The 27,080-nt window shown below is 35.1% G+C and overlaps 1 protein-coding gene across 3 annotated transcripts in view; it reads right to left on the reverse strand.

Annotated features, from left to right (window-relative positions):
• Not1 (CCR4-NOT transcription complex subunit 1) overlaps positions 1-16,898 on the reverse strand; it is a 79,365-nt gene extending 62,467 nt beyond the window's left edge. For all 3 annotated transcript variants that reach the window (XM_071590395.1, XM_071590393.1, XM_071590396.1), the window contains exons 1-9: positions 16,609-16,898; positions 15,764-15,973; positions 15,501-15,678; positions 15,324-15,425; positions 15,078-15,238; positions 5,187-5,585; positions 2,940-3,125; positions 2,734-2,861; positions 2,411-2,651 (exon numbers count right to left, since the gene is read on the reverse strand). In XM_071590395.1, coding sequence (XP_071446496.1) covers positions 2,411-2,651; positions 2,734-2,861; positions 2,940-3,125; positions 5,187-5,585; positions 15,078-15,238; positions 15,324-15,425; positions 15,501-15,678; positions 15,764-15,973; positions 16,609-16,710 — 1,707 coding nt within the window. In that variant the 5' untranslated portion in view covers positions 16,711-16,898. The remainder of the gene's footprint in view (positions 1-2,410; positions 2,652-2,733; positions 2,862-2,939; positions 3,126-5,186; positions 5,586-15,077; positions 15,239-15,323; positions 15,426-15,500; positions 15,679-15,763; positions 15,974-16,608) is intronic.
• Positions 16,899-27,080: the final 10,182 nt, after the last annotated feature.

The following is a 27,080-nucleotide window of genomic DNA, read 5'->3' on the forward strand; positions in this document are numbered from 1 at the left end:
TTTAGTAGGAATGTTATGTACACTTGATCACTCAAAGAGCCAATTTTTAATTACATAGAATGACCTAATTGTTTGTTGAAATCTCATAAAAATATTAGCTCAATTTCACACAAAATACTCAATGGATTTTGAATCCTTAAGAGTTTCCTTTGATAAGTCATACTTTAAATTCTGAGACCGTGCTGACAAAACTTAATTATTCACTTTACCAGAAAGAACAGTTGGAAACTATGATGCAACGCAAACCTAGCACACTTTTAGTAATGATACCTGTAAATTATTGAAACAAGATTTTAGTAGGAGCAAAGGAACACTAACCTTTCTAGAAATTATTCTAACATTGGATCAACTTAATAACAGCAATCTTGGAACAACAATTTAATTCTATTCTATACTTGGAGCAACATGGCCACTTTCATGAGTATTAATAATTAGTAACATTTTCATTTTTTCAAAACTAGATGTATACTTCCATGAAATGCAGAAAAGAGTAATGGAAATTATCTCCAAATACCTCGAATTTTATCAAAAGACACATCTTTTGTGATTTCTTGCCATTTATCCTGCAACTTACTCCAGGGAGAAACTATCCAGGCTAGAAATATCTAGGAACCTATGGACAATGTATGTCATGCCTTAAGGAGCAACTCTTTGCATTGTGTATAGGTTACAGTCCTGAAGTGGTGATTTCCATTAGCAGCAATTAACTCTATAGGGCATAGTTGTTGACAGAGATTGCCAAAATGATGATGCAGGAGGTTTCCAAAAGACAAATCCACTAATATTCTCGATATTTTCATTGATTTTGTGTCACTTTTTAGGAAATTCTACGGCCCCAACAGCATGTCAATACCTGCAGAATGGCATCTCCTTTTTTCCTTATGCTCATAAAAACAGCACAGTGTATAGCTATAATAACACTATATCAAGCCCGTTGGGTTCCTATCATAGGTCTATCATGATCACCACATTTAAACTTGGCTATCTTGTCTTTAAGTACTAGTATCACACACCTGCATTCAATAAGATGGTCATTATGAACTGTTATTCTAACCCTTTCCAACTATGGCTTTTAGTTCATGCCCATGATGTGCAAGTCGGAGCATTTTGGACTTCCAGCAAGGGCTTTAACACATTTATTACCCGCTGATTCCACACTGCTCCTATCTTCCATACAGAGTTTCACCATGTATGATATCATCTGATTACAGTATCATAATCATGTACCTGATGATGCTACATCATCATATTGAAAACAGTGCAATATGAACAAAAAAATTTTTAAATAAAGTATATAACAATTTGTCAACATATTCCAGCAATAAATTAAAATCAAACTTACATCAATAAATTATGGCTCAAAAGGGTTGGTGATAATAACATCAATACAACCACCAAATCACAAAAGAAATTCAGAAGAATTATCTTCCATTCAGAGAACGGTAAAACAAAAGCAGAACAGATTGGCCTTTGGAATGTAATATATTGCATAGGCAATGGAAACATTTACACATAGCTCTCATTAATATTACTTGAATGATATTACTTTTTCACCAAATGATTATCAAATATGTAGATGGCCTTCTGTTCATAATAAGAATGATGAAAATGGTCTCGGTAAAAATCATGACCACATGCATTAAAGAAACCTAGAGAATAGGAAAAAGCCTTAGTGGCAGAACTGATAACAGTTAAACCAAATGGATAACATTCCACTCAATGAAAAATTGACTGCACCACTAAGGCTCATTTGTCTGGTGTAAATAGTTCTATGATTAAATTTTAAATACCACTAATGCAATTAGAAAAATACATAAAATGTATTTACTAAATCAACAAGACAAAAAAAATCCAAAAATCTCAAATGCACACTTAGACAACCACCTTCTAAGTACATTATTGTTTCAATTCACTAACAACAATTAACTAAATGCAAATATTTATTCTTTCTTCCTTCCTTTTAATTATTATAAGAAACGTCATAAGAGGTCATAAAACATTAAATATAGAAAAATATAGAAGCACATGAACCACAATAAATGCTTAATTCAAGAATATGCTGTCCAATCAGTGGCAATAGATCACCACAGGTATTACAGTATAATAGAATAATTACAGATGAACATAATAAATATAATGGAAAGCCTTTGAACACCTACAAATATACTCACTGGAATATTGTAAAATCATTGCCACCTATTTGAAATATTCCATTCTGGCTCTGACAAATTAAAACTTGAACAGAAATATTTCCTTGGAAACCATATAAACTCAACAAGTGTCATTCTCATTGTTGATAAATCAACTAAGTTAATGACCATAATTACATATCCATCTACATTGTTTATACTAATTATAAAGATCAGTTCAAGGTTGGTTAAAAATAGCATAGGATAAAATGAATAGGTACCTGAGAATGCCAAGCATGATGAAGGACTATGGCAGAATTAGGATGATTGCCCAGGAATATTGGAATGAGGCTGGTGAGCAATTCTTGCCGTAAAACTGTCATGGATGGAGTAATTTGCAAAAGACCCATAAGCAAAATATCAGGACAATGTTGTAATGGAAATTTGAATATCTCTTGTACTTGGGAGTAAAGGCCTCTATCTGACAAAAACAAGAGTACTTCCAAGAGTTCCACTGACCGCCTGGAAAAGAAGAATAGAAAAATTATGGAATATGTGTCGCAGAAGCAGAATAATACACATGTTAGATTGAAGCTATAGTTACCATGTTGCTATTTCCTTATTATCACTCTCAGGTGGAGCTTTCAAAATGTCAACTTGTACAGCATGAAAATGGAAGTCAGCAAAGCAAAATATATCGGAGTTATTTAGAATTTGTTGTATGAGGGAAAACTGAAATGATAAATGGGTAAAATTAACTATCATATTTCCCTTAGACATCTGAAGCAGTCACTCTGCAAGTCTGCATACCTGTCCATCTACATTCTTCCAATGCTTATAAAAGTGATCTACAGGAAACAATTCTGGATGGAAGCCTTGGTTTTGTAATCCGAGACGTAAAGCAGTAAATAACAGGTTTAAACCTTTCCGATCTTTCACAACAAAATCTGCATGATCCAACTCCTTTATAACCTCATTCCATGATAAATTTGACACCTGAAATGAAGAAATTTGAAAATGCCATCAACAAATAATAAGGCTAAGTAAAAAATTGAAATACCACAAGCAAAGATCTTGATATAGAAGTCTTAAGCACCAATTTGACTCTCTTTATCGAGTTTGACAATAATTTTGATCCCACTTCAATGAAAAATAAAATCACAGGTAACATTGCTTAACAACCCAAACATGAAGAGTCCAAGTTTGGAATTAAAATACTCAGAAGCCTAAAAGAAAACTAGAAGTTGGCAAGTGACAAGATCAATTCATCTCAAGGACTATCTTCAATCTAGTTTCACATAATTAGTGATGAATAAAATATCTGAAAGAAATCATGACATTTATGCTATAGAATATTAATGATTAATCAGAGTGGCAACAAAATTCTGAGATTTTCTTAACTAAAATGTGCAATTTTCCAGGCAGATTTCCTGAAATTTATAAGCTACATAATCACAATAAACAATAATCAAAACATTGCTTTTTACTGAGGAATCTACATTCTACCGAGAATCAATTTTTTCACAAAAATAAATATATTACTCCTTCCATTGAATCAGGGCTCTAAATACTAAAAGAAATGTTTGCATGATGAAATAACATATGATATGAGCTTGAAGTTAAGCTTTGAATATTGCTAGGTATAATTTAAATACAAAGAAATTCAGGACATTCACACATTTTACAAGTTTTCCTGATGTGTAGCCACTCTGTTTATTGGTAGCTCATTGTTATTGGGAAGTCAGAATTTAATACTGTCAAACCCCATACTTGCATTATTGGAATTTGAAGTTAAAAAATCATGTCCCATACAATTTCCTATTTTTCCAATATAGGTGGAACACCACATTAACATTCTTTCTTTTTCGGGTTTCCCACTATATGCTGGATAAAAAAATACATCATAATCTAAACCGTTACTCATGTAAATCAGGCATTAAGAGAACTTCCTTTCGTACATATACACCTAAAAAAGATGAGAGAGACCAGTAATTGGAATGGTTTTAGTGAAGAATTTGAATATGGTGGAAATGTAAAATACTTAAACTCGTAATCTCCATCTGGCAGGAAAAAAATCTATGCAATGAAATGAATACAATGCACAACTAGCAGTTAGTTACATAAATAACAATTTACATAATTTACAATTAAGTCTCTTGGATACTATGTAAGAACACTTAAGGAAGATTATTTATATAAAGAAAAGTCGAAATTATGATGAATGAATATTAATTTGACAGTAAGATGTGCCTCGGCACATTTCTACTGCCTTGAGGCAACAGATATAACAGTGATAGGCTGCCGATTAATAAAAAGTACTGAATCATGTTTTATCGCATTAAAACTACATTGAATCAAATATAATTTTATTTTCTTAAAAAGTTGAAGGTAGACGACTGTTTACACTATTTGAACAGCAAGTTAGCTCAGATTCTCATGAGTCAAGTTTTCCTCAATTACTCAGGAATTAAAGTGTTATCCTGCTTGAAAATGGGAAGACTAGGCCAAAAAAAGAACATTTTCAATGCTGAAACTTCTTTTCCCACTGCTGGGATTTACTATTTTTTCTTGAGTCCCTAGGAAAGCAAATAATGGGGGTTGCTGTAATTTGTCATTTATTATTCTGTTATAATACCATAAAATTAATTCTACACTACCTTTTTGAAAAAAAACAGGTATTGCCAAAAGATGAAGATAAGAATCCAGAACCTCGTACAATTCAACTCTTGCAAGGACAAGGGAATGAGTGCCTTCGTCAGTACAATGATTCTTAACAGAAACCAACTTGGGTTAAAAAACCACTCACATTACCACCTAAGTGATATTAAAAATTAAATTATTTATACATTTGATTATTTATATTTTGCCCAATAGTTGATTTGACACACACAGGCTTTCCCTGACACCATAAAGTACGAGTTGAACATTGAAGCCACAACCTTAAAATTAAAGGATGCACAGATATCGACCATTTAATAAATTATTCTCATTTCCACAAATACATTATAAGTAGCATATCTTACATATGAGATGACTAAGCTAGAAAAATTACTGTACCATTTCTTTGAGAGCCTGGACAAAAACTTCAACGTTCCATGTGTTAGGATGATTGGCGCTTGAATTACCCCCTCCTCCATCCCCTTTCTCTTTCCCCCCTCCTCCATCCGGCCAGAATGTTCCAGTCGAACCTCTCAAACTTTGCAGTGCAACATGCTCTTCCAAACCAGCATGGGTCCTCACGAACATCCCCAAGACTCGAGCGACTGCTGCGGGGGTCAGCACGGATGCCAAGCCTTCTCCTGATCTTGATCCGCTGTTTCCACTGCTTCCTGCTGGACCCCCGGAACTGCTCCCACCACGCATGCATAAGTTGGCTAGGTTGCTTCGACATTCCTCCACTGAGGCACAAAAACCATATCCCACTTCCAAAATTAAGTCAGCAAGCGAACTGTCCATCTGCATCGAAAGAATATTTATGACAAAGTATTAAATCAATGGTCACACTATTGGCATAAAATTGCATGAGAAACAAAAATGGCATGGTGACAACAGAACCACTTAATACAGAAAGGAGTGCAAACTATATGGATACAATCATTATAAATGTAATGAATTAGAAGGGCACTATGAATTATTATCTACAGAGAAAAAGAAATTTTTAGGCCAAATATTTAGATGAAGCATGTTGAGGCCAAATCATTGATTACAACATCGGAACAATTATCTCTGTTGAACCATAAATTGGAACAGCTTTTAAGAGTACACATGACATTATTACTGACAAATGTCCTTGGAGCTGGTATTTCATGTATACTTAGTATCAATTCGGAGGTTGCTCTGATAGTAGGTGAGTATGCACTTCTAGGAATGACAGATTTAAATTATCACTCTCACATGTGGGTCGTTAAATAACTCCTTCGAAAATCCAAGATATGGCACTTCATAGTGTAAATAGCTCTTCATAAAGGACTACTTTTATTGAAACTCAGCTTTGACTACACTGCTGTTTAAGTTTAGTCCATATCAATCATGTAGGCTCATTTTCATAGTTGATTGATGCAAACTTTTGTTTACTCAGAAAAATGAAAAAAATGAGTTCCATGCAGTGACTAAGCTTCTATTTAAAAGGCTTAACACTGACAGAGATCGAAGTAGAGTTGTATTAAGTTCATGGCACATCTGCTCATGTGTTTGCAACAGTTTAAAATTAGTTAAAAGGGTTTTAATGTAGCCGCACATCTACAAATGATGAACATATGAAAATTGGGTGTAATAAATCTTGGCATGGTGAGCACTGCATTTGCTTTCAAGGGAAAATAAATATAACCATACAGTCCATTCAGAGGCTTTTTTGGCACTTTTCTGTCACAATCCTGATAAATGTATGCCTCAATATATAACTGCTAATGAAACACAGATAAACCACTACACCAGAGAAGAAGGAACAGTCCCAACAGTGGGTTTTTCAAAGAGATCAAGCTCCAAAGAAGGGTAAGGTAGTGAAATCTGCCAGCAATATGATGGCCATGGTTTTTGGGGTGAATGCGGAATCCTCTATGTCGATTGCTAGCAACAAGGGCAAAAAATAAATGAATAGTATTGTCTGTTATTATTTCACTGATGGAGTGAAGAAATCAAGAAAAAATGTCCTCATTTGGGAAAGAAAAAAAATTATTTTCCATCAATACAATGCAAAGGTGCACACTTGCACAGTTTCTACGGCAAAACTTGAGGGATTAAAGTTTGCATTATTACAACATCCACCGTATTCATCAGACTTGGTCCCCGTGACTTATTTTAGCTTAATTTATATTTTTTTAAGCTTGAAAGGATGGCTCAGTGGAAAATGATTAACGTTAAACAAGGGGAATATCGCCAACACAGATTCCTATTTTGAGGACCTTTAAAAATCTTATATTTTGAATGGCTTAAAATAAATGCCCAAAGAAAGTGTAGAGCTAAAATTAGATTATGTTGAACAATATACAAAATCTACCCAAAATAATATTTTTATACTTTTTCCCATAGACTTATCGAACAACCCACATATTTTGGATTCACACCATAGCAGAGACTATCTTATGATGGACTTGTACTTCTTCTGTGGCTGCCATCTTGTACTTTGTTTTCAGCAACAACAGTTTCAATCCCTATAATGGAAGCACCTTCAGGTCGAAGTGATTGGCTAAGTATTTTGGCCAATATATATCAGGGCTGCCAGTTTACAGCTGTGATGGCCCTCCACTAAAATGCTCATCGACAAAGGACTGACTGCCTTAGAAGTTCCCAGACCTATCATATTTATGCTTAAGAATTATTACTTCGTTGGAATGGAAAATACTTCCTACAGAACAAAGATGCTGCCACATGATCACCATTCTACCCAGGGGTAGACAACTTATTTATGGAGGAGTTGGAACAAAAGGCCAAAGAGACATAACCCAAGAAACTCTCCATCTGGTGATGTTCATGGATGTCACTTTTATCTATGGCTGCACATGTTAGAAGAGCTTGGAAGATTTTTGAGACAGCCCAACAAGCAACACAGGGTCATCAAAATCACCATATAAACGGAAGAGGCAGCACGCTCATCATGCTATGGTAAGCAGGAGGGCAGATGGGTTTTCGAAATGCTGTTAACCACAAGAAAGTGCATACAAACCACTATTTGGACACATGCTACCACCACCATCCAACTCCAAATGCATCATTAATAAACAATTTAGTACATTTGGCATAGAGTATCTCTGATGTATAAGCATTTCATTTGGATACATTGTGCCTTGCATGCATCCGGCAAAAAATAACATCTGAAACACTTTTTAAAAAAAGAACCATGGACAAAAGTAAGTCAATGAAGACCTACCGATTAGCTGACTCCAGCAACTACCAGAATGAGATAGGAAAAATGACCAGCATTGTATGTAAAATCAGAAAAATTAATGAGCTCCTACAGAAGCACACACAAATATTCTTCTAACTTCTCCGTGACAAAGAAAGTGGGTATCATAATATCCAATCTGAAAGAGCATATTCCAGATGTCATGAATAAAGGACAACATACACATGAAAGTAGAAAATCATTCATGAACATACAAGAAGAGCCATTTCATGCAGAGTGAAAGAATAATTAAATAAGAAAGGGCAACTAAACAGAAATGTTTTCACCTGTCAGCCATCACTGAACATGAATGCACAGAAACAGGCCATCAAATTAACATCAAAGACAACATTACTAGAAAAGAAAAGCATTATCACCATAGAATCACCAGGGTGGAAATGGCCAAAAACTAGCACAACTACAACTGATAAGATGATACCTCAGTCTGGAAAACTCTATGGAGTCCACTAGTTAAAACACCCAAAAAGGATCATTCAGGACCACATTCACCTAATCATACTGCCCAAAGTCAAAGAGGTGTCCCTATAAATACCAGCCAAAACACTTGGTAAATCACTTCAAAGAAGTGAAACTGTTGTCACCAAAAACAAATGGATATGGTAGAAATCCCATAAGTATGAATCCAGCATAAAGACATCTCAGAAGTCTACAGATCAACATTTCATGAAAGTTATATGAGGAATAAAGCAGGTAGTTCACATGAAGAGTTACCTGCAGTCAACCAGGCAGATTGAAAGACCATGAAAAAAGAGATGGGATTAACCCTTAGCTGCCATTGATCTCATGGCAGAGGTTTCGTTAGAAATTTACATGGGTTGTCAGAAGAAGTTGCTAAAATGATTCACAAGGAGGTATTTTAAAACTACAGCAAATACTTTTCCTTGCTAAACAGTGATTATAAAAATGTTTCTTCCAATAACCTTTTTTGACACAAATTGGTGCCAAACAAGGTACATAACTGTTAATGATACACAATTTGCTGCCCAAAACAAATTTGCCTTGAAAAATTGATCAAAAATTCTGGATAAGATAACCTTGCAAAAATAGGAAAAAAAAGAGTAATGATGGGGAGTGTAATTATTGTGAACCCTTGGTAGTCATTAAAACTACTACGTCACATACTAATGGCACAGTCACTCATAACATGGATGGCCAATCAGTTTTACATTTGCACAAACACATAGACTAGATAATTTTGAATGAAATATTATTCTTACTAGACAGATCCAAAGAGCAAATTTTTTGCCACTAGGATTTCATTAAGTCTACAATTTAACAGCCAAATTGACTCCTCATGTTCCTATATTATGGTACATTTAGGGTTAGGCTTTTTAAAGCAATTTTAGATGCGTAAAGATCTTATAAGTGACTTTCACATATTCTGTGAATACAAGGACAATAGCGCACATTGCAACAGCATAATTATGGTAATTAGGAAAACACTTATGAAAAAGTGACATGTATTATAATTTTATATAACAAAATCCTACAGAGATATTAAGTGAAAACTTTATAAGACAAAGGCATTAGGACCAATATTTTCTAGCGCATGGACAAATGTTTTGGCACATATGCCATAAAACAAATACTTATAAATTATCCCTGGAGAATTTGAGCATATTTAGATACTTTTTTAAGTCAATATTTTCTACTAAATTTAAAAAAAGGCTCCTAAAAATTTACAAATTATAAATAACAGCTGACATTGAAGGATATCCTGATTTCTGAAGAGCACCATACACCGAGTACTGCATTTTCTCATTGATAATACGCACCTTATGTACAATGCACACCCAGAACTTTGTATCTATCATGAATTTTTATTGATACTGCGCACCCAGGGCTTCATAGTTATCTTGAACGTGTATAGAGGCCACATATCTGTATATACATTTATATGCACGTAAAAATAGGTCTATGTTTGGACTTTTTCAATTTTCATTATATAAAGCGCTTCATCATATTTTCAATCATCTGAACATTTTTGTACAGATAACGCACGTGTTATCAATGGGAAAATATGATAATAGGAAAAGCAGGTATCAAAAAGATTTTTTTATCTCTAAGTCTGAGATGAAAGACTACATTTTTCACAAGGCAACCAGAGATTTCCATTTCAGGAGAATGGGAGTTCAATTTTTATGCACTGATATAATGCAAATCCTTGAGGAGAAGTAAAGTAGATTATTTTGGGAGTTACTTTTTGTAAGTGTCTCACAATGGCCCAATACTAGTTTTTCCACTAAGTATTCAATACAAAAAATAATTTATTAATATTGCACAATTCAATTAATATGCCAAAAAATATTTTATATGCAAAAATTAAGCATTCCCTTTCATTGTGAAAGTAATTTTGATATTTCCCATACCCTCTATGATGACGCGGTATTACAATTATTTTATTAAGTTAGAGCTATTTCATAAAGAGGGTGGAAGGGAAGGGCAAAGGTCTCAAGCTATAGCAGCAGTAGCTATAAATATTTTCATTTTATTTATAATATTCACAAAATTAAAGATTACATTGTTTTTATTAATACACCATGAAAATAAACATGACTCAATTAAAAAATTGATTTTCGGTGAATTTTAATAACAATGAAATAAATTGGGGGTGAACATATAATATTAGAACAGTGTCATAAGTATTAAATGTGATACAAATAAAATTTCCAATTACCCAGTTTTACATTAAAAGTAATGACATGTAAATGAATAATTTGAAAGATATCAAATTTCTGCTTTCTTTCACTACCATTCAATGTTTCAACTTCCATTTCTCACCACATTAACATTTAACAGACCATGGGCCCATATCTCAGAGCAACAACTGATTTTAAAAGTACCTGTAATTTGATGAGAGATCAGCCACAGGTAATAAAGGGTACAGCACTTTCTCCTGGTCTAGATCCTGAGTTTGATAGTTTAATATTTGATATGAGATAATTCAGAGGACTTGTAAATTGAATTGTACCTTTGGATATGGCTTACTGGTTCAACAAGATTCACTGTTCTTCTCTCTTCATTTTTGGCCATGAAATATGTCTTCAAGTGGAATATTTTTTTTGAATGACTCTTATAAATTTCCTATAGTAGCAATTTCTAGCTTCTTATTGTTACAGGTACAAAATCCTCTTATTTGGCTACCAAAATGTATGATATTTGTCATCACAGAAATATCCGTTTGATATTTTATCAGTTTGTTGGAAGCACTTTGGTAGAAGCACATATTTTCAGATTTGAAAGCATAACTGTAAGATTCTTAAACATCAAATTTCACGTACATTTCCAAAAATATTCATACAACATTGTAAGGCTGACAGCTGTATTTGTCTTGTTTAGTTTTATGAGAATCATACATCTGGATACATAAATTTCTTTCCAAATTATGTTCCGATACTAGTGCAGGAGTTTTGCATTCATTTTCTTTTTAAATAACAGAAAATACTCCAATTTGCCCTGTGTAAAGTTTTGTCCCTTGATTACAATCCTGCTTCATAAAAATTAATGCTTTATCACTCATGGTTTGTTTCATAGCTGTCAAAGTCTAGAAAAATGATCTGAAATTGAAGGGGTTAAATTTTCTGAAGGACATAAGAGTAAGAGTATTTTTAAATGAAACATAGTTGTATCTGTGGGGGCCTGAGTTTTTCATGGTGCTCCTAAAAATGGAAGGACAAGAGGGTTGGTACCCACTGCAATATTGTTGCGACATATTCATAATTGCAATTTTACGCATGGCAGGCTACAATATAACCTCCTTAACAAACATACTACATCAGAAAATACAGGGAAACATGATTGGAATATTGCAGCGAATGCCATGACATGAAAACCTAATTCATTCCTAGAGTACTCCAACGGTAACATGATTAATGCAACCCTCAAACATCTCTATGATGCGCCTAAATATTCAAGTAAATTTCAAGGATTTTGCAGGATAATAAGTAATAATACAATGGTCATAAACATTCTTTGATCAATAAATGCATAAAAAAACTGTGACATAACTTCGATCTATTTCTCCACTCTTAGTAGTCCTTAAAACAAACTATAAATTTCCCGAAATATTTTTCATAAAACAACATGTAAAAATAAAGACACAAGAAAGATCAACCACTCATTTAAAGGTGAAGTAACTGAAGCATGGAAAAAAATAAGAACACAATATTATCATCACTTTATCTTATTACTATAGGTCACTAGAAATCTTACTGAATGTGCCATTAAAGTGTGCTTTTTACAGAATTTCTATCTTCTCAAGAACTGACATAAAAGAATTTATTGCTGTCTCCAGCATAATTGATTATGCTCAATGCATCCATTAATCTTCATGATTCCTACGTCTAACTTTTCCCCATTGATTTCCTGCTCTTCTAGAAGTGTTTTAAATCTTAATAGGTTTTTTTTAAAGAGCTCTCTCTTCGCTTCATATGCCACTCATATTAGTAGAGTAGGTTCAACTATAATAGAGATTTTCCCCTGGTTCTGCAAACAAAATGGCTAATGCTCAACACAACTAACAACTTGGAATAACATCTACCAGACTAGGAATTCCCAATTGCCATATTTCTGATTCAAATGTACAATCCCCAACTTTTTAAAAAAAAAACCTGCTCTTTTGCCCATTTCTTTCCAAAATTTTGAAGATATAAAGAGGAAAATTATACATGTATATTTAAACTGTTGCATAAAAATATAAATTTCTTTCCCCTCTCTGTTTCCGAAATAAGTGGTCACCTTGATATTTCAACAGGTAACTTTGATGTTTCAACAGGCAAGCAAACAACACGATTAACATTAAGCTTTTTTATGACTTTGCATGTTTAACATTGATTAAATCTTATATTGCCTGGAGATTCAATAATACAGAAGTATGCTAGAGTCAATATCATACAAAATTCATAAGATTAGCTGAAATTACGAGATCATTCAGAATAACAGCAAATATTTTCACCTTTTATTGTAAATACCTTATGATTTTACTTTCACTAAAAACATTTCCCTTCTATTATACACTGGCTAGTGAACTAATGGCCAACTATGAAACATTCTTTCATTTATCTTTGTATTAATGGCTATTACAAGCGCCCTAATTGGCATTTTACATTACAGCTACAAAGCTACCACTCAAAACATTTAGCAGGCACATGTCAGCCAGCTTATATAGTCAACAGCCACTCACTGATAAGACGGAGTCTTAAATTGCTTCCTCATCCCAAAGAATAGACATACATATTCTTACGGTGTATCAGCCCAAGACAAACATGAATAAAGGTCCATGCGGCTTAGGATAACTGGGCCACCCAAAAGTTTCCAACAGACAAACATACCTGTATTAAATCTACCCACAAAAATAAATCTAATAATTATAATAACTATTCTTATACAAATCTTATAATTATAATAACAACAATGTATTCCTCACCATAATCCATAATTTATTTGATATCATTGCCTTAACTTAATAAATTAACCTTTTTTTTATCTGGCAAAAATGAAGTATTCAATACCCCTATCAGAAGCTTAGATGATAAAATAACTAAACAGCTGAAAATATTGTGATTCATGACCATGACTTGGAAATTCTGAATAGATAAGAATATATCTTTATGTCGGAATATCTCTACCGAGGCTCTCGTAGGTATTATGCAATAAATCAAGTTAGATTTTAAGTCAGTGATAATTGATACAATAAAAAACCTTCCAAATAATTAATTATTCCTTTGCTCTTTTTTCATTGTGATTTTGGGCAATATGATAAAGCTCAACACTCATAGTAATGTAATAACATATAATGCAACGGTTTTAGCTTTCCTTGCCACATTTTATTCGTTGAGTTTATTATGATTGCAATAATGTTTTACATACTATAATGAAGTTGTATTCAGTTGTACATATAATGAGGCAGTACTTGATCAATATTTACAATAAAAATCACGATTCATTTGTGTACGCTTAGTATTGAATCTATGAAAAACTCTCTCATTCATGAGAGAAAACAGTTCAGTTCAAATGAATAGGGCCCACGGTCGAACTTATTTACTTGGAAATTAACCCAAAATAGGCAATGAAATTAAGTGAACTAAAAATTGGGTTGACTCAGGGCTATACACATGTACACTTGATGTATTGTTCCAAGTGAGTTACTACAGAATGACATAAAATATCTTTATGTGAGACCTTCTCAAGAGTGTATGCTAAATGGCCATGTTGCTATGAATTCCAACGAGTTGCCATTCTACTCTAACTTCAGGGTTCTAATAAACACCCCACTAGAGGCATATTATGATTTATCAGGGCATTTAAGGAGCAAATGCTTACAGGTATTAATTGTAATAGATAGGAAATGCAGCAATAAGTGGAGTACACATACTTGCAGCTTAAACATAATTCTCACAAATACACTATTTTAGGTGCTTCAATTAAGAGATAGAAAAATTCTTGTGAATAATACTGTATAAACATTCACATTGATCATTTTTTCTCGGCTGCATATCTATATTTTAAATGCTCATTGTAATTTTTACCTAGTGAATGAACCATTGTTCACGAATCAACATCATATTGAAAATTCAAAGTCGACCTCTACCATAAATCAACATGGAGGTCGCATCGTTAATAAGAACTAACCTGAGTATAAATATACAAACTGATAGCTCACTCAAGTTAGGCATGATCTTTGGCATTTGGGCACAACTTCCATCTATGCCCAAATGTCCATCATATACACCATATTAAAAATTATACCAAACTTCATGATATTGGACATTATACACTAATTTTTGTCCACATTCTCATGATAAGAAAAATATCTACCGATGATAACTTAATTGTAGAAACTAAATAATACAGAGCTGCCACCCTCAAACTGGAATCATTAATAAGTCCCGAGTATGCACATGCATGACCTGCTGTGCTACATGATATTCTTTACAGACAAAATAATTTAAAAAAATATTATATGCCAATCAAGTCATACCATCAGATGGTAGTGTAATAAAAACTACTGTCGACATCAACAAAAAAAATCCCAAGAGATGACTCACCAAGGAATTTGCCATCGCTGAATGCTCCTGCCCAACCTTTTCCATAGGAAAATCTGGAGTGTTGGGATATAACAGAGGCGCAAGCACAACTGGCACCAACTCTCGGTGGAAATCTCTACACAGGTTCTTCAGGAATGCCTCTTTAGTTTCTGGCCAAACACCTAAAAGCAAAAGACCATTCAAGATATACTTAACCTTAATCATAATTACTACTCATGAACTATTGCAATTAGCAGATTAAGTTACCAAATTGGTCTTTGGGTCCGTGCAAGAGATTGCTGAGAATGAGATGCAAAACTTCTGGTGCAGCGTCGTGTAAACCACCTTCCTGGAGACTACTACTCCTCCCTAGAAGTGTCATATAGTTAGTGTTTACCATACTTAGCATTATATTCTAGATTCACATTGTTATTTTATAATTACCGTCAATGTACGAGCGTATGAGATCAGGCAGCTTTTGCTTCACAAACTGAGCAGCGTTACTCTGGGTTTCTGGATTTAAGGAATGCAATAAAGCAAAGCCAAATACCACTTCTTGAATGGGCGTGAGCTTTAATACCTTACTAATTTGCGGTAAAAGTTGTGCAGATGGTTTCAGAGTCTAAAAGAACAATAACAGTAGTTAAATAACATCAGAAAAAGAACTAAATAAATATTTCCGAAGATATGGCGAAGTTATGACAGACCTTCTGATGGTGAAGAGGGTTATCAATAGCGTAGCAAAGGTTTGATAAGAAGCTAGGCTTTGCAATTAAATTGGAGCACTCTTGAATGAGCAATTGAGTCTGGTGAAAATCCTTGCCGCTGGATTTGCCTCCCTCAGCACTGAAATCGACGTGTGAGAAGAGACAGCGCAGCAAGTGTCGATCTGCTTCTAGGCCGTGTAATGCCACCAGCTGATGGAGAAAATTGATAATATCAAACTATGTATGCATACAAAATTCATTTCATGTTTCAAATTGTTTAAAAAAATATCCTCAAGAGAATACATTTTTTCAATCATTACTCAGAACACAAATTTCAAATACAAAACTAAAAACATCACCCCAAGCGATACTTTTAATGCAAAAATTACCAAATAAAGCGTCACATTTTGTATTACGAGGTTTTCGAAAGTGCAAATATTGTACAATTTTTCCATCAATACACTTCCTGATCAAATTAGTATTACATTTGAATGTTTCATCACATGAGATATCAATTTCAGAGATTCCACACACATATTTCTAAAATAGAGCACCCTAAACTGTGTAATGACGTTTTCGGAAGTGAAAAGATTCTTCAATTTCACCAAATTACACCTTTTATTGAAGTAAGTACTACATTTAAATGCATCTTCACACTATTTACCCAAAAACATTATAAATAGACGTTGAAAACACACAAATTTCCACAAAAACTGGAATGAGACATTATAACTATAGATTTTGAGTCTGAATGACAACAGCGCATTTACGCTTTGCAGGCTGGAACATCTACCGTTTTCTGGGGAAAATACCTTCAAAGGAGAATATTATTTAGTAATACTTACACGTGATATTTCCTGAGCACTTGATTTATGATTTTTCTTATTTAAATTTACAACCAAATAACTTATTTGTGACAAGGTAAAAGACAACGAGTCCAGGTTCATAGTTCCATGAATACGGCCTCGAAAGCTTCAAATACGTTTGAAGCTTTCTTTGGTATCCACGAAAAGCTTCCCTGGTTCCCCCTGTTGTTGTAAGCGTAACTTCTACATTGATATAATCCTAAGTCCAACATCGGGAAGAAAATTATAATACAAATCTCACAACAACATCATGGCGAACACAACAGCAGTTACAGTAATGTCCCATCGTGCACTTTCGGCAAGTGTCGTAAACACCCGTACATGAACAGATGGCGGTGTCCGCAGTTAACCAGCGCAGCAACGTTATAGTTTATTATGTTTTTTCGGGAAAGGGATTGTCGGAGTTGGTGAATCATTTCCCAGTATTAAAGTCCTGAATTATCTTAGACTTTAATTGTCTAAGGCATGACTAAGTCAATTAATTCTGTTCTGTGGTCAGAGAGTGTCGTGTGATTCTTTATTTTAAATGAATGTTTTTGTATTATTACCATTTTTGTTTTCGAGCGGGCCTCGGCCCTAGATAGTTCTTAAAGAATTAAACTAATGGTTGGATTTATTGTGGACTTTCTGTTTTTGCATTTAGTTAAATGAAATCTATTTGCCTCATTAGATATTATTTTGCATTACTTTGAAATCAACTAAGGTCGACTCGTTAAAATTGTTAATGACCTCATGATTTCTTGATGTGGATTGAGATGAAAGTTATTGATGCCGAATGTGAACATTTGTTTCGTTTTTGCCTCAATGATGCTTAATCGCAAACTTTTTATCTCTCTTTTGCTCAGCACAAGAAACGGCAAATGATGATTGCGTTAGATAACGTATTCCAAACGATCACTTGGAACGTACCCATTTATTGTAATACTTGAACTGTAGAATATAATAGTTATGAATTGTTTACGCATTTAATTCCGTGACGTTGACGTCACGTCCATTGAAACTTGCAACCCCACCAGACGAATGGCCTGCTGAATATACTGCCCGGTAGAGTAACAGAAAAGATTGTTTTATTTTCAACGAATTGAATCAAGTTTCCGTATCGCAACACTGCAGTAATAGTTATTAGTAGTGTACCTAATAACCGTCGACCTAGTTTATGGCAATAATGATCCCTGGTACAACTTATAATTGTTATTGCCCTTAATTAATATTGGTTAATTTGCTCTTTCACCAAGGTTAATAGGTTCGTATAAAAGTTATTGTTTAACATGATATGTGTGGCTTTTGCTTGGAATTGACTTATTTAAGCCCAATATATCTAACACAGGCTCGATATATTGGTCTATAATAACCCTCAAGCTTTCTGAAGGGCCCAGGCCGTAGAATTCGCTGTAGCTCTAATCATCAGAAAAGTTATGGGTCTTGGTATATTACAAGGAATTATGGCTGCTTTCCGCTCGAGCAGACCTGTTAGTCAATCGTTTCCCTCCCAATGTCACTGTACGTACGCATTGTACTGGATTGAATGTTGTGGGAATGGTATTTCCAGTTCATCTCCTTGCCATGAAAATGGTTTCGAAGTGGTAATCATATTCCTTTCAAATTTCACTATTTCATTCTTAAGAAGAAATTAATTTGAAAATTAAAAACTTTCTTTAAAATTGCTTAAAGTAAAGATTTAGTTTTACTTCAAATCCTTTGAATGTACAATAAACAGTTCTATATGACTGCAAATGGAATTCAAATTTTTTGTGGCCCATTTTTATGAATGGTTACTTAAAAGTTAAATTCTTTTACGAATGCACTTATTGAAACAAGTTGGTCTGATTGAACTTAAAATTAAACCACTTGGCTTTTCCACGTAGAAATATCTCTGTGAAAAAGTCAAGTGGTTTAATTTTAAGTTCATTATGAAGAATTTCCACCAAGTGATGCCAGAGACTTTTATTTATCAAGTTTGTATGATGTTCTTCGCTGGGATGTGAAATAGAATCGTGCCAAGGAGACAGCTGGAATCAATGTCTCCATGTAGAAAATTTTATTAGAGTGCAGTTCATATGTGAGTGGTGGATGGATTGGTATAGTAAGTTCTTGGGGAGCCTTGGGACCACCCCTTCCTCTGAATGTCTTCAGTGAAAATAGTGCTATTTACTTCTTTCTTTTAACATCTTACACCCAAGCATTAGAAATATCATTTTTCCAAGCAAGTACCTGATCAAGGGTTGTGGTGATTTTTGCAGAACTCCTTTTTATTTTGAAAATAACTCTTTACACCAAGGCATCAAAGTGAATAGTTTAAAATGATAAAATTCTCCACCATATGACAGAAGTTTTAACATCACAAAATGGATGCCCCTCACTGTTTCTAATAACCCCAAAACACCGATTGAATTGTTTCACCTCTTCCCTTACACTCTCACAAGTCCCCAACTCCATTAACTAGGATGCCTTGTAATTTATACTCAAAGTTTGTATATAAGGCCATGTCATTGTTTCAAATACTCGGTGCCGTGAAGGGGGAAATATTCTTGCTAATAAATTTGTGGTGGAATGATGCCAAGTAAGCATTAATTCCTTAAAGGCATACTAGATCTGTCCCACAAGTAGTAGGACTTATTTTTTCCCCAATAAACGGATGATGACATGCTCAAGGCAGCTTATGGTGATAATGCCATGGGTATATCGGGTGTTTTTGTGGGACACAAGTTGTTTCAGGAGGGTAGAAAAGATTTTGAAGATGCCCTTCGACCTCAAAAAGGGACAAAAATCTTACAACATTGAAGGCTTTGTTGGATTGGGTTCACAGATTAAGTGTTCGCATGGTTTCTGATGAACTTGGAATCCCCAAAAGTGTAAATGTTGTTGTAGTCGTTGTTTAAACTAGTAAAACAATTCTGGAGTCTCTTTACCATGTAAACATATGATCCAAAAACATCTGAATAATGGGCAGCCAGGAAATTTGTAAAGTCACTGCTATTGGAAAAATTTAATTGAAATAAATTGCACGAAAGAGCATGGTTCCTTAAGTCCTTATCTGTAATCCACCTTTTATTAGGTGATTTAAAATAACTCAAAAACTTTGTTCATTCCTCATGGAAATCTATATTACTTGACCCAGGTGTAATTGCTGCGCAACATCTTCATGGGAGTCACAGAAAATTATTCTGATGGATTTGAAAACCCCCATCTTTGTACATGTTATTAAGATTTTGATATGGAAATAACTGTTGTGTTCTTTTAAATCATTAAGCCATACCACAAAGTTACCCTGGAAACAATGTGCTATATTTTAGAAGGTGATTTAGGGCATTCCCTGAAAACTATTTTCTTAAAACATATCCTTCTTCCAACTCTAAATATTTTCAACCCTTGTTCAATCTTTCAAAAAGCCTGTTTCAAAACCCTGCAATCAATGCCCACTTTCTTTTCTCAAAGACATGGCTTATAAAAATAATTTCTCTACACATTATTATTATTATCCTTTGTTTACAAGGAGTAAATTATTTTCCAAATGTTATCATTAAAGAACTCATTTTCACTGAAGAAATACGCAAATATGCAAACTTTTACGCTTGCCTTAATTTTAATCTTTTTGTTTAGCATAGTATCCTAACTCTTCATTAAGAATTACCATTGATTTATCTTTTTTCCATACTTCCTCCAATTGATTATTTCATTCACCCAGCTTCTGTTAATGTAAGTGTTGGATGATAAAAAACTTACCACCACCACATTTTTAAGCCTCACCTTATGCAACACCCAACATTGCAATAAACCTTCATTCACATACTTCCCATCTCGATCAATGCATAGTATATAATAATGTATTATTCCACTGTTAATAAATACATTTTGACATGGAGATGATGAACTAAAATCAAATTATACTTTATTAGCAGGGGAATAGTGCATTATTATTTGTCATGAATCGATCTAGCTTGTCTTCCACAACATTGTACCTGAATCAACAAAATTGAATCTCTATGCTTAGGTGACATTGCAAGCTAAGTTATATTTAAAATTAAGAATTAAATGCCATATGGCCTCCATCAGCATCATGTTCAATTGCAAGGGCTTCAAATTAAAAATTATGCCGTTTGTGTTTTTGAATTTTGTCTCCATCAACACTTATTGTTCCATGCCTGCAGCTCAACATGCAGTTGCTGTAGGGAAAAAGGCATGGGTCCAGAAGGAATTGTGAATGTGGTATCAAAAGCGAGATGTCTTGTGCCAACATTTATTCTTAATACATAGGAGTTTAATTTTTTAACTACATCCAGCTGAAAATTGTGCATTGGATGAATGAAATCAGACCAAAATCTGAACGTGATTAATGGAAAACTTTAACATCTCTCCGGAAATCATAACCATCGTGCTCTACAATCAAAGTTGCTCTGACAAGCTAGTGACCATAAGTTCACTCCAAGAGTGGTTAACTTGTTCAAATGAAACTTCTCACCTTCCAAACAAGGGCTTGAAATATGCTCCATTCATCAAATACTAATAAGAACCTGGCTGTATACTGTGGAGTTGTCATGTCCAGTGAACTGCTGGGCAGTTCACTGGACAATTTATGACCAACATCATATCAGCATGTTTAAAGAAAACCTCAAATTATGCCATTTGCCTGACCTTGGAAGTGAATACTTTGAAAATGCTCATCATGGACATATCAGAGAAACAGCAGATTATCACAAAAGCTAATGAAGGAAATGGCATGGTTATCCTGGACAGGGACAGTCTTATAAAAAATGTCAAGACTATCTCTTCCCGTAATTTTGAGATCATTCATAAAGACTCCATATCAGCTTCTCAGCAATAAATATTTAAAATGCTATTTCACCATGTTTGAAATTATTTGGGGACGAGGAAAAATTCTTTCTAGTCACTATAAATCCTCTTTCTCCACAACTGTATGAAGATGATGAAGGAGCATCGAAACCTAGGTTGAACTATATTTAGTTAAAAGTGAAATGGTGAATTATTACATGCTCCAAATTGATCATGGCTGAAACCACAAAATTGACTCACTTCTTTCATTCTGTCCATCATTCCACACCTGCCTAACATTCTTGCCTCAATCACAATCTACAGCACTTTGTCAATCAAAACAGCATGGTTATCAATACAAAGATGAAGGCTATTACAATTTTCCACTTAATAAAGATTTATTTCAAACTAGTTTTGATATACTGCATCATTTTCACTCACAATGGTGCAGGATAGCCTAAATTGGCTATCTGTCAAATTAAATGGCCAATAGATTCCCCAAAGATAAATACAAAGTTTCCTTTTACATCCCTATAAGCCTCTCCCAATTATTGAGTAATCCAAAAAATAAAGTGGACAGAATTCAGAAAAATGACTATGAACTGACGCGTGACTTCTGACCTACTAAATACATAGGCCATACAGACAGAGGCTTCCAAATTAGCACCAAAGTGTCCACAGAAAGGAGATAAATCTTAAATGGTTCCAAAGTACATAATTGAAACTGATCACAAATACAACTTCAGCCCAAAATATACTCGCCAATAGGAGAAAGGGAAGAAACCAGATGCCCTAAAACAATTAGAAATATTTCATCACAGGATCCATAACGACTAGTTGTTGACTGACAATATCTTTCGGCCTCACTCCCGATTACTTGTGATAACATTCAATCAGTCCATCTCTCACCTTTCGCCACAAGAAACCTATATCCTTCCCGTCCATCTTCCTGCCTCACCCCATCCCTCACAAAAGCGTCATCTCAAAGACCAACAATTGAACAAGGGACTTTACCCCAATTGAGATTGGACCATTCTTCCCCCCCCCCCCCTCATAGATAGACCCTTGCTTAAGACCAGCTGTTTACACAGTGGCTTAGTCCCGATCAGGCGCAGGAGGACACCAAACTCCCACTCACTACTACCACAGAGTGAATTGACTTTCAGCACGTGGGTGATTCCCATTGAAAGAGACTGTTCGGCCAACGGACCCGAGCTGATACCATCCTCCTTCCCCGCACACCGTGGGGAGACTGGACAATTGATGCCATAGGAATTTATGATAAGAGGAAAAGACCGTCTCATTGCAACCAACTGGACTCTTCATACTCCTTTGTCTTTCCATCTTCCTCCACAAACCCTAATTATCCACCCCCCAATTTTACCTTTTTTTTATCCCATCCTCACGAGCTTTGGTTTTTCCCACTTGCATCCTCCAAGCATGTGGAGACACCCCTGATTTCCCCACCTCCTGCATTTAATGTATACATTGGACTCTATGCAGTGAGAGCTTCACTTGAAAATTATGCAGTACATCGAAACTAGTCAGAAATAAATTTTTATTGTGTGGAAAATTGTAAAAGTCTTCGTCTTTGTTATTATGGAACATTTACACTGCATCACACCTGAATCTGTAATTAATAGCATGCTATTTGTTTTCCACACCCACCTAACAGTCTTGCCTCTATCACAAACTTCAACATTCTATTGTCAATCAAAATACTCTGGATCCATTTTTTCTACCTCCTTAGAACTTCTCTGAACTACCCTCTTCTCCCACACCATGTCTAATTCCTCCTTGTTTGTATTCCTTTCCATTCTAATCCATGCTTGCATCTAAAACCATGTTTCTAAGCCATGCATAACCATAGTTTACAGTTTTTAGTGATATATTCTGTACATCCTTACTTAACATCCCAGCCACCAACTTCCTCATTGTAAAAGCTTCTTTGCCCAATGCAATCTTATGTCTCCACCACAAATATCTGTGCTTGAATCACTTCATAGATAGGTGTTATATTATACCTGTTGTAGCTTAGGGCCCTCAATTTGAATGTTCAGTTGAATTTACTAACATCCCAAGAGCCTAATTATGTTTGTTTTATTCACATTGGTTCTCATCTCTTACTAATCACACTGACTTTGTAGAGTGCTCAGCAGTGATTGACACCATTTGGCTGAGCATACTCATTTTCCAATGTAGCTGATTTGATGAATCCTCCATGATTTTTCAGTCCCACTTCCATCTTACTCCATGGTACTATTACAATTCTCTTTGTCTAAATGTTGAAAAGTATGGCTGATAATTTACAGCCCTGTCCTAAACCCTGCATAAAACAGCTAATTCTGACTTCCAATCTGCCACACTCCACCTCTTCACAGTCTGAGACATTTTCAGGTAAGCCATTTATTCTTTCCGTCAACCCACCTTCTACCGGACATTAATTTAACCCAATTCACTCTATTGAATGCCTTCTCAAAATCCACAAAGAAAGCAATTACATCCTGCTGTATTCCATATTTCTTTCTATTGATCACTTCATTATTCCTATGACACATGTCCCCTTTCTGAACCAAAGCTGATCATCCCGTAAGTAATCATGTGCCCTCCTCTCAAATCTTTTATTGATGATCCAAAGTACTACCTTGGAAACACAAAATTAGACACGGTCCAATAATCCTTGCATGACTACTTTTCTCTTTTTTGGAATGGGGATCAACACCACATACCAAGTCTTCCTGGTTAATTTATCACTTAAAAATGCTATCAATGGGATCATAGAACTCTTTCTTCTTTCTATTCCTAAACCTTTTAGCAGTTCTGTGGCAATGCTATCCATCTCTACAGCTTTGAATATGACTTTGGATGACTAATTTAATTTCTTTTAAAATCTTTGCTCACCTCACAACCAGGTGTGCCTGAACCTAAGCTACCCTCAGTGACATCATATTATCTTTGTGTGGCTTAACTAGCTTTTCCTTACCTTATAGCTCCTTGGTGCATTCTCTCTTGAATCTTTTCTGGGTTGAATCATAATTTTTCTGTTATATCTCTAATAGTGCACGTAAATATCCCATATTGCTGAGACACCTTTCTGTACAGTGCACCCTTTGTATCCTCACACTTGCTTATTATGCCCTACTACCTCCTCAACATGTCTTATCAAGGTGAACTAAAATAGTAATTTATATCCTAAGTAAATCTTCACAAAGTTTGTTTGTTTTTTTCTTGTGTTCCTGATAAGTGTAAACAGACCTAATGATTTATTGCTCTTGACCATGATTGCTGGGTATTGTATGGTTAAATTATTCTCTTAAAACAACATTGATACAACTTTTGCGACCACCCTAAATGATATTATATGTTGGTTACACAGTTTTCTGTTCAAAACGAATGGGTAACTACTGTATCTATCAAAATGGTTATCAGATTGATTGATTTATAAAGGCACATTTAGTGCTCCCTCATACAGATTTCTAGGTCTTTGTCTTAGGATAGGCCTAGCACCTGCATATGGCCAAATACCATCCTGATAATCGCAAATATCACACCATTCAAACTGAATTACTGTGCATACCAATGAACCTAAGAAACACAGCTCAAACCTTCACCTGAGAGCTGTTTAGGAGCTTGATTCAGAATACAATCTCTCATCCAACCCATGGACATAACAATTTAATATCCACTGATATAAAATTTACCCAGTTTACTAATCAGATGATATCTAGCTATATGAAGGCACTCTTTCATTAACTTTAACATGATTGATACTCTTTTGACAATTGGGGAATTTTATGCAACCATTTCAGTACTCTCACCAGTCTTGAGCTCATTGACTAAGCATTTCTATCAATTCTAGACCATTTTCTAAGAGGAATTTGTGACCAAATGGCACTGCAGAATGGGATCTTAACAAGAGTTGGGGCAGAAGATATTAATACTTTGTGGAGGATATTATTTGCCAGGCAAAGTCAATATGTTTGGGAAGTTATGAAGGAGGATGTCAAGAATGGGGTGATAGCCCAAGATGAGGAGTACAAGTCTGCCATGTCACAGGGAGAGAAAGAAGTGGACTGCAGATGAGAAAGGGATAACGTCTCCAACGAAAAGATAAAGGATATGTAAATTAGCAACAAAGATAAATATGTTGGGATCATGGAATGCAGCTGAGTGTGAAGGAGTGAGGAAACATACTTCTCTACACATTTTTCATGTTCAAGGTGATGTCGAAGCTAGGCATAGTAAGAGGGACTAAATGGATAGGAGAATCAATCAAGCCCAGAAAGGCAGTCCTTACCTTTATGGAAGTTGGCCCCTCTTCAAATCAATAATTTCTCCATTTCTTCAATATACTATTAGATCACCCCAGTGTCAGTCAAGTTCAGTTGAATTGTCATTTATTTCATTCCTTAATCGGTTTTCAACATATATTACATATATGAGGGTCATCCGGAAAGTAGTACCCGTTCGTGCCGCATGAAGTGCTGACGACGCGAGTAGCCGCTGGACGAGGTCAGATAGCTTCAGTGGCTTGTCTGCCTTCTCTGAGCCAAGTTGCGTGACGCTAGCATTGCCTGTGTTGTTTCTGTGATTGTTTACAATGTTTAAAAAAATTGAGAACGCCGCCAGTTGTGAAGTGAGGGCAGTGATTAAATTCCTCAATGCAAGAAACGTTCGCCCATGTGATATTCATCGCCAATTAAAGGAGGTGTATGGAGACAATGTAATGAACGAGTCGTCTGTTCGGCGGTGGTGTCGCAACTTCAACATGGGGAGGGGGAACACACACGACGATGAGCGTTCGGGGAGACCGTCTGTCATTACAGACCAACTGGTGAGCTCAGTTGACGAATTCGTGAGGAACGATCGGCGCGTCACAATTGATGACATCTGTGAGCATTTTCCCAATGTTTCTCGAACAATTGTTCATGAAATTGTTAAACACCATCTGCATTATGCAAAAATTTGTGCAAGATGGGTCCCTCGCGTATCTCAATGAGCTGGCGGCGAAGGACTATGCAGCAGGAATACAGAAACTTGTCACACGTTATGACAAATGCCTTCATTTGCTTGGAGATTATGTTGAGAAGTAGTTTAAAGTATCCTCTTTCAAATAAAATTTTTTATGTTTGTTAATATTTACTTTTGTGTCTTTATTTCACGAACGGGTACTACTTTCCGGATGACCCTCGTACATAGGGATGACCAAGTAACCTTTAGGTCTAAAATTGATCCTCATTTACTTCATGGGAAATTCAATGCAAAACTCAACAGTCCTCTGAAATGGATCAATTTATGTTCTGAGGCACCATTGAACTTAAGGATGCACATTGACAGTCTCACTATCATAGATGTTACTGAAGTACTAGAAAATATGATGCCTCGAACTTTCCATCTAGCAATGACATAAACATCTTCAAAAACATGTCTCCCATTTTCTACCTGAGCCCATTGTGGAAGTTTTGATTGGCTAACCACACACTGGACTGTAAGGGAATATAACTGTTCCTGTTTGCAATCAGATGGAAGGGTTCTACCCAGCAACCAGGAATGTACTCGTAAGGAGTATGGATCCCTTACAGGAATCCCCAGGATGAAATTGGACAGAAGGTGAGGAGTAGTCAGTAATTAAGTTGTCAAAAACTTAGCTTATGCTACAGAGAAGACTTCAAAATGTGGAA

The sequence above is a fragment of the Hetaerina americana genome, unplaced genomic scaffold, assembly GCF_022747635.1.
Source record: "Hetaerina americana unplaced genomic scaffold, ioHetAmer1.1.p SCAF_4, whole genome shotgun sequence".
NCBI classification, from domain to species: domain Eukaryota; kingdom Metazoa; phylum Arthropoda; class Insecta; order Odonata; family Calopterygidae; genus Hetaerina; species Hetaerina americana.